Below are 16440 nucleotides of genomic sequence, written 5' to 3' on the forward strand. Positions count from 1 at the left end.
TTATCCAGAATTGGAAAGCAGCTAGTGCCAAGCTTAACACTTCACTCACCTTCCAAAAACATACTGCAGAACTTCTCATTCCAGTTATCCCAGATGAGAACATATCAGACTAATAGTCTTGCTGAGAACAACTAAAACAGCTGGGTAAAATAATTTTTAAAATTCTGTTTGAAGACATTGGAGAACAAGACAGTGAGTATTTGAAGGGCCAAGATTCTAGACAGAAGCAAAGCCCAGAGAGGTAAGCCTGACATTTGGTGCAGCTTTTGCTTTTCAAAGTATTTGCCAATATGTAATTGGCGGCCAAGAAGGTGAGAAACTTAACAGAAAGTAGTGTTTGAGAAGTTGAGAAACCACACTGAACATTAGGTAGAGTCAATGGGCTAAGGCTACTAAGTTATACTTCAGGGTCTGCTGAACAGACAAGGCTTCTTACTGGGACTCCTGAAGGGCTACACTCTTGATGTTCAGTATAAAGTAGAAATAAATTGGCTCTTAGACTGAAACTCATGTTCAAACAAACTCAATCCCAGAATGGAGTAAGGTGTCTTTTAACCTTTACCCTAACTAACTTCTAGAAGCAAAAGTAAATTCTTTCTGGAGGAAAACAACATCATACACAGCCTCAAATCATCACTACATTTTAAAAATGCTATGGTTTTTCAAAAAAAAAAAAAAAAAAAAGGCAGAGAGTTAAAACCAAATGACCCCCAAACAAGAACAGAAAGACAGAAAGATTCACCATAAGGATAGGAATCAAAAGAAAAAATTAGAGGAAAAATGTAATTAATAAGCTAACAGAAGGGAAAAAATGGAATAATAGAGTTAACATAAAAAAAGGCAAGGATGATTAGGTAAAAGGACATAGAATAGGTGGGAGAAACAGAAAAGAAAGTGGGTAGGACAAACACAATTATATTATTTATAATCCAATTAAATAATCTAATTAAAAGACAAAGGTGACCCCTGATTAAAAATATACAACTATTTATTGCTTATAAGAGATGCAACTCAAAATATAAAGAAACATGGATATAAAAGATTTGAAGCAAATACAAACCAAAATAAAACTGGTGTAGGTATACTTTGAGATGAAGTAGGTTTTAAGGCAAGAAGCATTACTAGAAAATAGAAGAATGTTTCATAATGTTAAAGGCTCAATATATCAAGAAAATACAACAGTTCTTAAAAGAACTGAAAAACATGATTAACAAACTTGATTTTATATAGAACACTGCATTCAACAACTGTAAACTATAGGCTACACATTTTTTTTCAGTGCACACACAAATTTTACCATTGACCATATAATGAGCCATAAGGGAATTTCAACAAATTTCAAAGGGTTGATGTAATACAGAATAGGTTAAGGTGAGTGTGTGTGTGTGTGTGTGTCTAGAAAATGTTTTATTATTTGAAATTAGGAAATGTAAGAAACCTAGGACAAAGAATTCATAACAGAAATGTTTAGAAATACTTTGAGCTGAATGATAACGAAAAACAGACACATAAAATTGTCAGAATGCAATCAAGGCCATCGTTGAATGGAGATTATACCCTTGAATGCATACATTAGGATACAGTAGCTCAAAAATCCATGACTTAAGCATCTATCACAGGTTAGAGTAAGAACAACACATTTAAACAAACTTGGAAGACTTACATTATTGGATATAAATACTTATAAAGTAATTAAAGAAGTTTAGTATTGGAGCAAGGACAGAATCTAGTAATATACCTACACATATAGGGCACTTGATTGGCTTATTCTGATTGAATTATAGTTGACATGCAGTATTCTATTAGTTGCTGGTGTACAACATAGTGGTTCAACAAATCTATACATTATGTAATGCTTACTACATACAATAAGTGTAGTTGCCATCTGTCAACGTACCAATTTATTACATTATCTACTATATTCCCTATGCTGCACTTTTCATCTCCCTAACTTATTTTATAACTAAAAATGTTTAGTTCTTAATCCCCTTCACCTATTTCACCCATCCCCCTATACCCCTCTATTTTGACAACCACCAGTTTGTTCTCTGTATTTATGAGCCTGTTTCTGTTTCTTTTGGTGTTTATTTGTTCATTTGTTCTTACTTGTAGCTTCCACATATAGGTGAAAATACACAGTGTTTGTTTTTTTCTGTCTGACTTATTTCACGTAGCATAATATCCTCTAAGTCCATCCATGTTGTCACAAATGGCAAGATTTCATTCTTTTTTATGGCTATTATTCCATTCTGTATGTGTGTATATATATATATATATATATATATATATATATATATATATATATATAACATCTTTATCCATTCATCTATGGATGGGCATTTGGGTTGCTTCCACACCTTGGCTATTGTAGATAATGTTGCAATAAACAGGGGTGCATGTGTCTTTTCCAAATAGTGTTTTCATTGTCTTTGTGTTACTACCCAGTAGCAGAATTACTGGATTATATGGTATTTCCATTTTTATTTTTTTGAGAAATCTGCATACTGTTATCTATAGTGAACAATTTACATTCCCACCAACATTCTCCACATCCTTGCCACCACTTGTTATTTCCTGTCTCTTTGATACTAACCATTCTGACTGGTGTGAGGTTATATCTCATTATGGTTTTGATGTGCATTTCTGTGGGAACCTCATTTATGACAAAGGTGACCCTGTAAAGCATCAAAGTACAATTTTATCAATCAATGGTCACAGGTCAACTGGATATACATATGATGGAAGTTAATTTTGCACCATATCCTCTAAAAAAATCAATAGAGGTGGATTGTAGCTTTAAATGTTAACATTAAAATAATACAAATTCTGGAAGATAAAAAGGAGAATTTTGGAGGTGCTTGGCTGGCTCAGTCAGCAGAGCATGCAACTCTTGATCTGGGGGTGTGTGAGTTCAAGCCCATATTGGGTATAGAAATTACTTAAAAACAAAATCTTTAGAAAAAAGAAGAAGAATTTTCAAGACCTTGAAAATTTCAAGACCTTGAAGATTTTTAAAACAAGGCACAAAGAGCACTAACCAGACCCTAGCAACCACCACTTTACTCTCTATTTCTATGAAACCAGTTTTTATTTATTTTTTAAGATTCCATATATAACTGACACCAGACAGTATTTGTCTTTCTCTTATTTTCCTTAGCATAATGCCCTCCAGGTTGGTCAATGGTATAGCAAATGGCAAGATTTCCTTCATCTGTCAATGGACACCTAGGTTATTTCCACATTTTGGCTATCTGAATAATGCTGCTGCACACATGGGTACAGATACTTCTTTGAGATACTGGTTTTGTTTCCTTTGGGTATCTACCCAGAAGTGGGATTTCTGGGTTATGTGGCAGTTTTATTTTTAATTTTTTTAAGGAGCCTCCATATTGTTTTCCATAGTGGCTGCACCAGTTTACACTCACACCAACAGTGAACAAGCGTTCCCTTTTCTCCACATCTCTGCCAACTTTTGTAATCTCTTTTTTGATAAAAGACATCCTAACAGGTGTGAGGTATTATCTCAATGTGGTTTTGATTTGCATTTCCCTGATGATTAGTGATGTTGAATACCTTTTCATGTACCTGTTGGCCATCTGTATGTCCTCTTTGGAAAAATGTCTTTTCAGGTCCTTTGCTCATTTTTTAATTGAATTGTTTTATTTTTTTGCTATTGAATTGTAGAAGTTGTAATATATTTTGGATATTAACCCCTTATCAAATATATGATTTACAAATATTTTCTCCCATTTGTAGATTGCCTTTTTGGGGTTTTTTTGACTATTTCTTTTGCTGTGCAGAAACTTTTTGGTTTGACATAGTGTCACTTATTTTAGCTTTTGTGGCCTATGCTTTTATTGTCTTTTATCAAAAAACAACAATAAAAACAAATAAACAAACAAAAAAACCCACAAAAAATAAAAAACCCACACTGCCAAGACCAATGTCAAGGAGCTTTTTCTCAATGTTTTCTTCTAGGACTTTATGGTTATCGGCCTTACATTTAAGTCTTCAATTCATTTTTAGTTTTTGTGAGTCATGTAAGATAGGAGTCCAGGTTCATTATTTTGCATGTGGATATCCAATTTTCCTACCACCACTTACTGAATGTATCCAAGGGATACAGGAATCAGGGATGCTGATTCATAGGGGCACATGTACCCCAATGTTTATAGCAGCACTTTCAATAATAGCCAATTATGGAAAGAGCCTAAATGCCCATCAACTGATAAATAGATAAAAAGATGTGGTTTATATATACAATGGAATACTACTTGGCAATGAGAAAGAATGAAATCATGCCATTTGCAGCAAGGTGAATAGGACTGCAAGGCTGAGTGAAACAAGTCAGAGAAGAACAGATATCGTATGTTTTCACTCATATGTGGATCTTGAGAAACTTAATAGAAGACCATAGGGGAAGGAAAGGGGAAAAAATAGTTACAAACAGAAAGGAGGGAGGCAAACCATAAGAGACTCTTGAATACAGAGAACAAACTGAGGGTGGATGGAGGGGTAGGGGAGAGGGGAAAGTGGGTGATGGGCATTGAGGAGGGCAGTTGTTGGGATGAGCGCTGTGTGTTGTGTGTAAGCAATGAACCATGGGAGTCTACTCCAAAAACCAAGAGCACACTTTACACACTGTATGTTAGCCAATTTGACAATAAATTATATTAAAGAAAGAAAAAAAAAAGGAAAGAAAAAACTAACTTGTCCCCATTGTGTATTCTTGGTCAAAGACTAGTTGACCATATATGCATGGGTTCATTTCTGGGCTCTTTATTCTGTTCCATTGGTCTGTGTGTCTGTTTTTATGCCAGTTATCACATATAAAATGGAATACAACGTAAACATTAAAGAAATGACATACACTTACGTTTACTGATATGGAAAACTATGTCATATTGTTGAAAGAAAAAAATCAAGTTATAAACAAAAAGTATAGGGAATGAATATATTCACAGAGAGGTATTTTAAAGGATGTCCATTGGTTTTTTAGTTTTATTCTCTTTATTGTATTGTTTACTTTCTATTATAGTATTATTTGTTCTTATAATCAAAATACTTTATTTTAATCTAAGGTCTTGCTGAATCATATTGCTTTTGCTTACAAAATATCCTCTCTTTTACATTCATATAATTTAAGCCCTGTTTCAGGTATTCATTATTTTTTACATGGCTATGTAATAACAATAGTTTCTCTGTCTCAACAATAATAACACATAATATCTGTATATTACTTACCAGTTTACAAAGTACTTTCAACACATTATCCCCACTAAGACTCAAAAACAACCTTATGAATAAAGAAATATGAAGAAAATCTACCTTTACTGAGGTGAATTCTGGTAAAGGTGAGAAAGTAGAGATAGATAGTGGGGTCAAAAAATCTAAAAAGTGTTGTTATTTCTGACACTGTGATGTCTACATGTAGAGATATTGGCCAAATAAAACCTTCTCTCAATATATGAATATGTCTATTCAATTTGACAAAACAAAATACAGATGATAAATAATAACTTTTTGAATCAGAGATTTCTTCACGATCAATGAAAGCACAATTTAACTGAATGATGCAAAGTTAGAATTTAAACAACAAACTCATTCCAAAGACAAGTGATCTAATGTCATGAAGCCATTTTAATATCTAAAGCATCAAAGCTTAAACTACAGAAATGTCTTCATTGTGCAGAAAATTCAGGTAAAAGAGCCTTCCAGAATTTTTTTTGTTTCGTTTTCAAGAAGCTTTTACTTTATTGGTTTCCTTGACAACAATGGATTTTCTGTGGAGCAGAATATGCTAGGAAACCGGGAAAGGAACACCACCTCATCTAACCTCACTGTGACATTGTGGTGAAAGATCTTGGAAGAACCTGATACAGAGCACAAGGATCTGTAAGAAACTGGCTGTTAGCTAATAAATGGGAGGACTAAAGTGTATATGAATTTATAACTTCTTGGATGTGTTTTGCACTGTGGTTACTTTAAAAATATAAGTGAGAACATTCATAATTTGTTACTTTACACTAAAATCTAAGGGACAAACTTGAGCACATTCAAAATCTATGGTACATATTTTGCCCTATGTCCTGGCTTCGGTAGCTGTACTTTAGAGAATGGATTAAAAGGACACGCTTATTAGACAGAAAGGTGTCATCCCCTCACATCAAGGTACATGAGGAGAAAAGTTCAAGAATTATAAATTCTTAGAAAACATAAAAAATCCTTTGGGCCCCAGCAAAGAAAATGTCAACGAGTCAAAAGAGACTAGATGGCTATTGACCAGTTTCATGAAGGAAAAGCTGCAAGCCAAGAAGGAATAATGCTTTCTCACCATGTGTCTAAGGCACAAATGACACTAATCCTTTTTAATGGTCACAAAAGCTGACAACTTACTCAGCCTTAGAACTGAAGGCACAAAATCATCTCTGGGAATGACTCACCATAAACAGGTCACGAGCACCAATGTCAACAGCTAACAGAAATGCCTTTTCAAATCTCTGGTACCTATAATGAAGAAAAGAAATGTATATGTTAGTTATGAACAACACCATAAAAGAAGAGAGCTGCTTGTTTAATGTATTTATGTGTTACTGTTTTTTGTTCTTCTGATGGGAAAAATATTTTCAAACAGTAGGGAATTTGCCTGCTGGGATTTTCTGTATGTGGAATGTTACTGCACTTAGAAGGGCCTTAGTCAAAGAGCCTGCAGAGGCCTTCAATGCAATTTGCAAGGATAAGCATAACCCAGAGAAGGTGCTGTTGAATGTAGGGAAATAATAGCTTAGGAAAAAGTCTCTCATAATTTTTAACTTTATCATGTTTTGTAAGAGAAAAGTATGGGAATATGTAGAATATAGCAAGATAACAGTAATTACCAAACCGAATAATTATACTTTTGTGTTTCATAGGTAAAAGTTGAGAAGCCATACGCTGTATTATTACAAAAGTCATATTTGCGAGTTTTGGAAAATATACACCCTAGGTTGTTTGAAAATGACAGTAGAAATGGTTTCTAAATATTTTAACGTATTTTCTAAGTATGTTTTTTTAATGCTTATTTATTTTTGAGACAGAGACAGAGAGACAGAGGGAGAGAGGGAGGGAGGGAGGGAGGAAGCTGGGGAGGGGCATACAGAGGAGACAGAAGATCTGAAGTGGACTCCACACTGACAGCAGAGAGCCTGACTCAGAACTCAAACCCACAAACTGTGAGATCATAACCTGAGCCAAACTTGGATGCTTTACTGATTGAGCCACCTAGGCGCCCCTTTTCTAAGTATTCTTAAGTATTTTCTAAATACTTCAAACATTACTTTTCTACTCTTTTTATACAATATACACTTTTCCTAAAGTATAACTTTGATAATTATTTTTTTATAATGTTTACTCATTTTTGAGAGAGAGAGAGAGAGAGAGAGAGAGAGAGAGAGAAACACGAGCGGGGTAGGGGCAGAGAGAGATGGAGACACAGAATTCAAAGCAGGCTCCAGGCATTGAGGTGTCAGCACAGAGCCTGACACGAGGCTTGAACCCATGAACTGTGATATCATGACCTGAGTCGAAGCTGGGCGCTTAACCGAGTGAGCCACGCAGGTGCCCCTGATAATTCTTTTTAGTGAAAGTTTAATTTTAGCCCAAGATATATGAAAACTACAGTTTAAATTAATTACCTTCACAGGAAAGTTGAAGCTCCTGAAAGCAAAGCATGTTATGATCACATACTTTGCACAGAGTTTTAGAAGGAAAGGTCTTTTTTTTTTTTTTTGGTTTGAATGCTGAGATTTACATAGATATAATTCTGAGAATTTCTGACTCCAGAAACAAGCAGGTAAATAACCAGGTTGTGCTCTGTTCTCTATTTTATATTGTGAAATATGACAGTATAAAATATAAAGATTTCAATTGCAACACATCAAAAATATGGAATATTAACAGATTACATAAATTTTATCAGTAAAATAGCTAAAATAATTTAAGTCCTAACAAAAAATTAATGACTCTTATTGCCAATCTCCTCCTTCACCCTTCTTACTAACCTCTCCAGTATTTGCCTGAATCCCTCTAACTATGGAAGATCAGAAGGCAGTTGTATTTCTTTTGTTCCAGGCAGTTTATTGATTCCTTGTGTATTCAGTGGAGGTGGGATGTAATGAGAAACAGAGGACTGTAGCAAATTGTACAACTTGTTCATACATTCACTGCTATTTTACATTTGATCCCACTACACTGAAACTTTTCTGTCAATAGTAATCTTCCAGCTTCTAATGATGAAATGTAAGATAAGTTCTCATCTTGTGTGCCCTTTTGGCCACATCTGACCCCACAAATTTCCCCTCCTTGAAACTCCCTTTTTCCTTGCATTTGGAGATGCCATTCTTTGTTTTCTCATTTCTGACATTTCATTTTCTTAGTCTCCTTTCCCAGTTTGTTCTATGCCTACTCCATAAAGTTGGTGTTCTATGGTCCTCTTATTTATACTAACTACTCTAGTCTCCCCAGTAACCTTACCCACTTCATGACATTGATAATTACATCAATAACTCATGAATCCCTAGGTTCCCTTTCTTTCCTGAGCTCCAAACTTTTATTTCCAGGTACTTTAAATTTAAAGTGTCTAACATATCCATCAATACATCAATTTGGCAACCATATATATGATAAATTAAAATTGGAGAAAGTGAAATTAAGAGGGACAAGATAGGATGTATTGTTCTTTCTAGGTGAGAGATAATGATGAGCACTATGATAAAATGAAGGATTGGCTTTGGAATTGGGCAGAATGGTCAACCAGAAATACCAAAGGCAACTCCCAACTAGACTGCCTATAAAATATACATTAAAGTACATCACAGAACTCTAAAAAAAATAAGAAAATCTCTCTAAGAGTACCATAGTCTCAATCAAAATATAGCCAACCAAATGAAATCCCTTCATTAAAACTAGAGTAAAGATCCCTGAGCAGAGAGCAAATACTGGGGGAGAGGGAGAGGCAGAACTACCCTAAGGGCCATCACACTCAAGAGACTGAGCGCTGAACAAGTGTCAAGGTAACGGTGCTAAGCCCAAGACTTCTGATTAAGCCAAGGGCTAAAATGTTCCCAGGATATTAGTGTCCCTAACTTTGGCATAAAGAATAAAAAAAAAATTCATGTCTTGCTTAAAGCTTTTTCTTTAAGTAGACTCTACACCCAATGTGGGGCTCAAAGACACAACCCTAAGACTGAGAGTCACATGCTCCAACAACTGAGACAGCCAGGCACTCCTAGATTAAAGCATTTTTTATAGAAATCCCCAGGCTTATCATAAATTAAAATAAAACAAGTATGAGCTCGTGATCAAAAATCACCAAATGCACAAGAAAACAAGCTAGTATGATGGAAAATAATTTCACAGATTATTTTTTCTTATGGTATGCTATAGTTCATACATGCTTCCTTTACTATTTTTCATTCTTTTTTCTTTGCTCTCCTTTGGGTAATTTCAAAAGACTTGTCTTCTACCTCAAAGATTCTTTCACTGGCTCAATTCCATCTGCTGTTGGTGCTCTCTACTTCATGTTTCATTTTATCCATTGTATTCTTCACCTCCAGAATGTTTTTTTTTAGTGATTTTTGTCTCCGTAAAGTTCTCATTTTGTTCATTGTTTTCCTTATCTTATTGTCTTTGTTTTCTTGTAGCTCATTGAGTTTCCTTAAAATGTTTAATTATTGGATATACCACAGATCTTCATTTCTTTGGGGATATTTATTAAAAAAATATCGTGTTTCTCTGGTGGTGTCATGTTTCCTTGATATTGCATGCTTCTTCAAGTCTTATGTTGCTGTTCTCTCATTTAAAGAGTAGTCACCTAATTCAGTCTTACCAACTAGTTTCAGGAATATTAGCCCTGTAGGGATTCTGTGCTGTTCTCAGACTTTTTCTATGGATAAACCTGCTCCACACTTCTTATTCTCTCTTGGGGAGGAATTCTTAAGATGTATGCCTTCTCTCTATTCTGCAACCCTAGGCCAGATGCTGAGAACCTGCTATTTGCTTTCCTAGGGCACTCCTTATGCCCAAGTTTGTGTGCTTTCTCTTAGTCCTACAGTCAGGCTATCTGTGTGTGATTAGTAGCCATTTCCAAAGTCTCCTCTTGCCACCCTGGACTCATGCATAGGATGCTGGCCATGGAGTGTGGGGGCACACATGGAGCATTTGGGGTACCTGTTGCCAGTTGTGCGGATCCATAGGCAAGGTGTCCTCATCAGTTCGTGGGTAGGCTTCTTGATAATAGTCTGTCAGTCAGTCTGGTCTGTCAGTCAGTTAGTAGCATCTGTATCCCTTTGATGCCCTCTAAGAGCAGTGACTACTGTTTTTCCAGCTGTTCTCCACCCCCTAGATATGCAGCACACTTGAGTATTCTGGATGGGATGAGAAAGTAAGTCTCTGGCAGCATCCTGCACAGCTTGGGAAGCCAGGCACTTACTCAACATGCTCTCACTTTTAGCCATGGGAGAAATCATGGGCCGAGGTCTCTGTTGGCACTGAGCTGTGCCACCCTGGGAAAGGGATGACACAAGTAAAGTGAAACTGCTCCTCCTACACTATTCAATGGATCCAATCTCAGATTTTCCCCCCCTTTTTGCTCCAGAGGTGTGCTGGAACATCTCTGCTGGACTCCCAAACTTCCACAAAGGCACTCTTATTCATGGGTGATTGTCTAAATTGGTGTGCTGACGAGTAAATGGTAAAAAACTTACTCTGCCATGTTTTTAAATTTTTTTTTTCAACGTTTATTTTTTATTTTTGGGACAGAGAGACAGAGCATGAACGGGGGAGGGGCAGAGAGAGAGGGAGACACAGAATCGGAAACAGGCTCCAGGCTCCGAGCCATCAGGCCGGAGCCTGACACGGGTCTCGAACTCACGGACCGCGAGATCGTGACCTGGCTGAAGTCGGACGCTTAACCGACTGCGCCACCCAGGCGCCCCTGCCATGTTGATGGTTGTATAATCTCACCTTTTATATTCAGGGCTGTGATCCACTTCAAGTATGTTTGTGTTGGCAAAAGGTAGAGGACAAGACTCATTTTCCCCCCTATATGGATCACCAGTTTATGTCGTATCATATTTGGAAAAGACCATCTAGACTACATTGAATTACTTTATCAATTTAGTAAAAAACAGTTGTAAGTTTTGAAATCAGGAAGTGTGTGTTCCCTACTGTTGTTCTTTTTTAAGATTGTTTGGGCTGTTTGGGTCCCTTTGCAATTTCATATAAATTTGTGAACTGGCTTTTTCTATTTCTGAAAAAAAAAAAAAGGCACTGGAATTTTGAATCTTTGGACTACTTTGGGTAAGTGCTGCCATCTTAACAAGAGGAAGTCTTCTAATCCACATATATGGGATGTCCACATTTATTTAAGTCTTCTTTAATTTCTTTTAGCAATATTTTTATGCTTTCAGTTTATAAAACTTTGCCAGTGGTAGAATTATAATATAGTATAGTATAATATAATATAATATAATATAATATAATATAATATAATATAATATCTTTTCAATATATACATATATATATACACACACACACACTGAAGTATTAACATACAGTGTTATATTAGTTTCAAGTTTACAATATGATGATTCCACAATTTCATACATTACTCAATGCTCATCATGAAAAGTATACTCTTAATCCCCTTAATCTATTTCACCCATCTCCACAACCCTCTGGCAACCACCAGTGTTTTCTCTGTACTTTTTGTCTCTTTTTTCTTTGTTAATTTGTCTTGTTTCTTAAATTCCACATGAGTGAAATCATATTTCACTGACTTATTTCACTTGGCGTTATACTCTCTAAGTATATCTATGTTGTCACAAATGGCACGATCACATTCTTTTTTTTATGGCTGAGTAATATTCTATGATATATATAACATATATATCACATCTCCTTTATCCATTCATCTATTGATGGACACTTGGTTTGCTTCCATATCTTCATCATTGTAGATAATATTGCAATAAACATAGGGGTGCATACATCTTTTTGAATTAATGTTTTCATTTTCTTTGGATAAATACCCAGTGGTGGCATTACTGAATCATATTGTAATTCTATTTTAAAATTCTTGAGGAACCTCCATTCTGTTATCCATCGTGCTGCACCACACAGCACACAGGGTTCTTTTTCTTCCACATCCTCACCAGCATTTATTACTCCTTGTCTTTTTAATTCTAACCATTCTGACAGGTTTAAGGCAATAATACCTCACTATAGTCTTGATTTGCAATTCTGATGATTAGTGGTGTTGAGTATCTTTTCATATGTCTGTTAGCCATCTGTATGCCCTCTTTGGAAAAGCATCTATTCAATTCTTCTGCCCATTTTATTCAGATTATTTGGGGGATTTTTGTTGTTGAATTGTGTAAGTTCCTCACAAATTTTGGACATTAACCCCTTGTCAGATATACCATTTGCGAATATTGTCTCTCATTCATTAGGTGGTCCTTTTGTTCTGTTGATGTTTTCCTTCACTGTGCAAAACCTTTTTTATTTTGGTGTAGTCCCAATAGTTTAATTTTGCTTTTGTTTCCTTTGCCTGAGGAGACATATGTACAAAAATGTTTTACGGTTTCAGGTCTAACATTTAGGTCTTTAATCCACTTTGAGTTTATTTTTGTGCATGGTGTTAAGAAAGTGGTCCAGTTTTCCCAGCACCATTTGTTGAAGGAACAGTCTTTTCCCCATTGTATATTCTTGTCTCCTCTGTTGTAGATTAATTGATCATATAAGCATGAGTTTATTTCTGGGATGTCTATTCTTTTCCATGGATGTATATGCCCATTTTTGTGCCAATATCATATTCTTTTGTTACTAAAGCTTTGTAGTATATCTTGAAATCTGGATTGTGATACCTCCAGCTTTGTTCTTCTTTCTCAAAATTGTTTTGGCTATTCAGGTTCTTTTGTGGTTCCATACAAATTTAAGGATTATCTGCTCTACTTCTGTGAACAATGCCACTGGAATTTTGATACAGACTGCACTGAATGTGTACACTGGTTTTGGTACTATGGACATTTTAACAATATTGGTTCTTCTACTCCATGTGCATAAAATATCTTCCCTTTTGTTTGGGCCATCTTCAGTTTCTTTCATCTGTGTTTTATAGTTTTCAGAGTACATGGCTTTCATCTCCTTGGTTAAGTTTATTCCTAGGTATTCATTCTTTATGGTGCAAATGTAAATGGGATTGTTTTCTTAATTTCCCTTTCTGCTACTTCATTATTAGTGTATAGAAATGCAACAGATTTCTGTCTGTTAATTTCGTGCCCTGTGACTTTACTGAATTCATTTATCAGTTCTAGTGGTTATTTGGTTGTCTTTAGGGTTTCTATATATAGTGTCATGTCATCTGCAAATAGTCAAAGTTTTACTTCTTCCTTACCCATTGTATTTCATTTTATACTTTTTATTTCATTTTCTTATCTGATTGCTACAGCTAGGACTTCCAGTACAATGTTGAATAAAAGTGGTGAAAGTGGACATCCTTGTCTGGTTCCTGATGTTAGAGAAACATAAATGAAAAACCCACAGCTAACATTATACTCAATGGTATTAAAAAAAAAGTTTTTCTTCTAAGATCAAGTGTAGGATTTTTGGTTTATAGTTTTTTCCTTTGTACATTTTAAATGTCATCCCACCACTTTCTGACCTCCATGGTTTCTAATGAGAAATAAAGCTGTTAATCTTACTACAGATCCTGTTTATAAGTTGCTTTCTGCTTTCCACCTTCAAGATTCTCTTCTTGGTTTTTGAATTTTGATTGTAATGTGTTTAATGTGGATCTTGTTGAGTTGATTCTACTTGAATTTCATCTTGTTTCTTGGATATGTAGATTCATGCCATTAGTCAAAATTTTCTTCTAAGACTCCCATAATGCATATGCTTAATGGCATCCCACAGGTCCCTCAAGTTGTTTTTATTTTCTTCATTCTGTTTTTATATCTGCTCCTCTAGCTTGATAATTTAAATTGTCCTATTTTAACATTCAATGATTCTTTCTTCTGCCTGCTCAAATCTGTTGAATCAATCTAGTGAATTTCTCATTTCAACTATTATACTCTATAGCTCAAGATATTCTATTGGATTCCTTTTTACAATTTCGATCTCTTTATTATATTCTCTATCTGGTAAGGCATTATCCTTACTTGTTTCTTTTGGTTCATTGTCCATGGTTTCCTTTAGCTTTTTGAGCTTATTTAAGATAGTTAATATAAATAAAGTCTTTGTCTAGTCATCCCAGTGCCTAGGTTTCCCCTGGGATGCTGCCAACTTTTTTTCCTTGTGAATGGGCCATAGTTCCCTGCTTCTTTGTATGCCTTTGAAAACTTTTTTTTTTTTGAAATTAGACATTTTGAGTATCATGATGTGATAACTCTGGAAATCAGATTCTTTCCCTCTCTAGGTTTTACTGTACTGTTGAGGGCACTACTCCATTTGTTTACTGACATTCCCAAACTATTTTTGCAAGGCCTATATTCCTTCTCATGTGTGATCACTGACATCTCTGTTTCATTATCTCAGCAGCCAGATATTTTTTAAAATCCTGACAGATGACCTGATAGATTTTTTTTCAAATTGTGAAGCACCAAACAACTCTCCCAGTCTTTGTAGATTGGCTCAGAGTTAGGATACTCTTTTATTGCTTAGCCAAATTACCTACATATAATTCTGTCTTAGCCTTACCTTCTTTCTTATGCAGGGCCGAAGGTCTTCCTGAGGTTTATAACTGGGGTTCTTTCAGGTCTTTCTGAGCATGCATCCAGCTTTGGGCATTTGTGTTGCACCTGTGATGCACTAGTATATGTAGTAGCCCTTCAAGGAACTTATTCTAAAATATCTTCTCCTTAGCCTTCTCTTTCCCAGGTCTGCTGGTCAATCTGCTGCTCTTCCCAGTCTCCCTCTCTTGCCTGAGTCAGCTATGCATATTATATGTCTTTAAATGCTTTTGACATATGCAAATGCTTTTGCCAGAGATGCTGTCATAGCCTGACAGAGGCAAATGAAACCAAGCTTCTGCACTGGTCCCTCTGGAAACCACACACTGGTCAAAATGCAAAATGCATAACCACAGTTTTTGAGAACAAGGTCCATCATGGCCCTCTGCACCAGCTAGGTAATACTAGGAATGCCAACCACTGTCCTCAAGGCCACTGTCATAGAGGGGTATGGGGGATGGTAGATAGGTAAACAAAAATGCAGTACTTCTTTCTTACCTATATTTAGCATTCTCTGTCTTTATTAGGCACTATTGTTTTAAGTTTTAAAAATTAGATTATAAAGTTAAAGTTAATTCTGTCAGTTTTGTTGCTTAATGATTGCTTCAGTGGAAGGACTGATTCTTGGAGCTCCCTAATCTCTGTTTTCATGTCATCTCTCCCACTTCTATTTATAAACCTCAATGTGGCACTCATGAGAATCTCTCTCTCAGATCTCCTACTGCAGGGAGTACAACTGACTGACAGCCCCAGCTGCTGCATTTTGAAATCTATCATTGTGTTTTCCTGTTAAGGCTACACTTTCCACAAGCTGCTCCTGGGCAGTGGCTGAGGGCAGTTGAGATAGTAAGGCAGTCCTGTTCCTGGGTGACACGGGATTCTTCAAATGGGCAACACTGGCTTGATGACTTCTGATAGCCTTAGAACTTTCCTTAGAATTGCTCAGAGGTATGCTTTGGTGGGTGGTGGAGGCTGTGGATGGGCAATACTTATTAAGCAGACAGTGGAACAGACTGATTACTACTAAGTTGTATTTACATCATGAGGAAGCATAATGAGAGACTGAATGCTCTTTTCTTTCCTTCTTTTTTTTTTTTTTTCTTCCCTGAGTGCTCTTTTCAGTTAATAGCCACTTTGGTAGTTTACAGAAGTCCTTATCCTCTGCATTTGAAAAGCAGATACAGTTGACATGGGGGAGACCTAATCGTTAGAGTCAAAGAGTTCTAGAGACATTTGGATGTACTACCAAGGCAAGTTTACTTTACTAGTCAATGCCTTGTTAAGAACACCTGGGATCCTGATATCTGGGATGGGTACATCTTCCAGCACTTCCAATTGTGCTAGAAGATTCTGTAGAGACCCCTCCTCTCAAACCAACAAATATTCCCTCCCCTTAGGAAGTGCCTGTGCTGCTGCCTGGCTGCCAGGCTGATAACTGGGGTTAAATCTCAGCACAATACAGCTAGGAACATGCTAGATCTGATAAACTATGAGACCATACACTTAAATAATTACAAGATTTAGCTAGCATGTGCCAGTAAGAAAAGGGGAGTTGGAATGGAAGACAGGATAAATAAGAATTCATTACTGTGGGGAACACTCCTTCAGGATACAGAATTTAACATCCTATCAAGGACTCCATGGGGTGGGATAAACTGCCAATGGAATGGCTCTT

At 36.0% G+C, this 16440-nt stretch overlaps 1 protein-coding gene across 5 annotated transcripts in view; it reads right to left on the bottom strand.

Annotated features, from left to right (window-relative positions):
* Positions 1 to 16440, bottom strand: part of WDPCP (WD repeat containing planar cell polarity effector) — a 381390-nt gene that overhangs the window by 182778 nt on the left and 182172 nt on the right. For all 5 annotated transcript variants that reach the window (XM_047852290.1, XM_047852288.1, XM_047852289.1 and 2 more), the window contains one exon: positions 6444 to 6507. In XM_047852290.1, coding sequence (XP_047708246.1) covers positions 6444 to 6507 — 64 coding nt within the window. The remainder of the gene's footprint in view (positions 1 to 6443; positions 6508 to 16440) is intronic.

Source organism: Prionailurus viverrinus, chromosome A3 (genome assembly GCF_022837055.1).
Source record: "Prionailurus viverrinus isolate Anna chromosome A3, UM_Priviv_1.0, whole genome shotgun sequence".
NCBI classification, from domain to species: domain Eukaryota; kingdom Metazoa; phylum Chordata; class Mammalia; order Carnivora; family Felidae; genus Prionailurus; species Prionailurus viverrinus.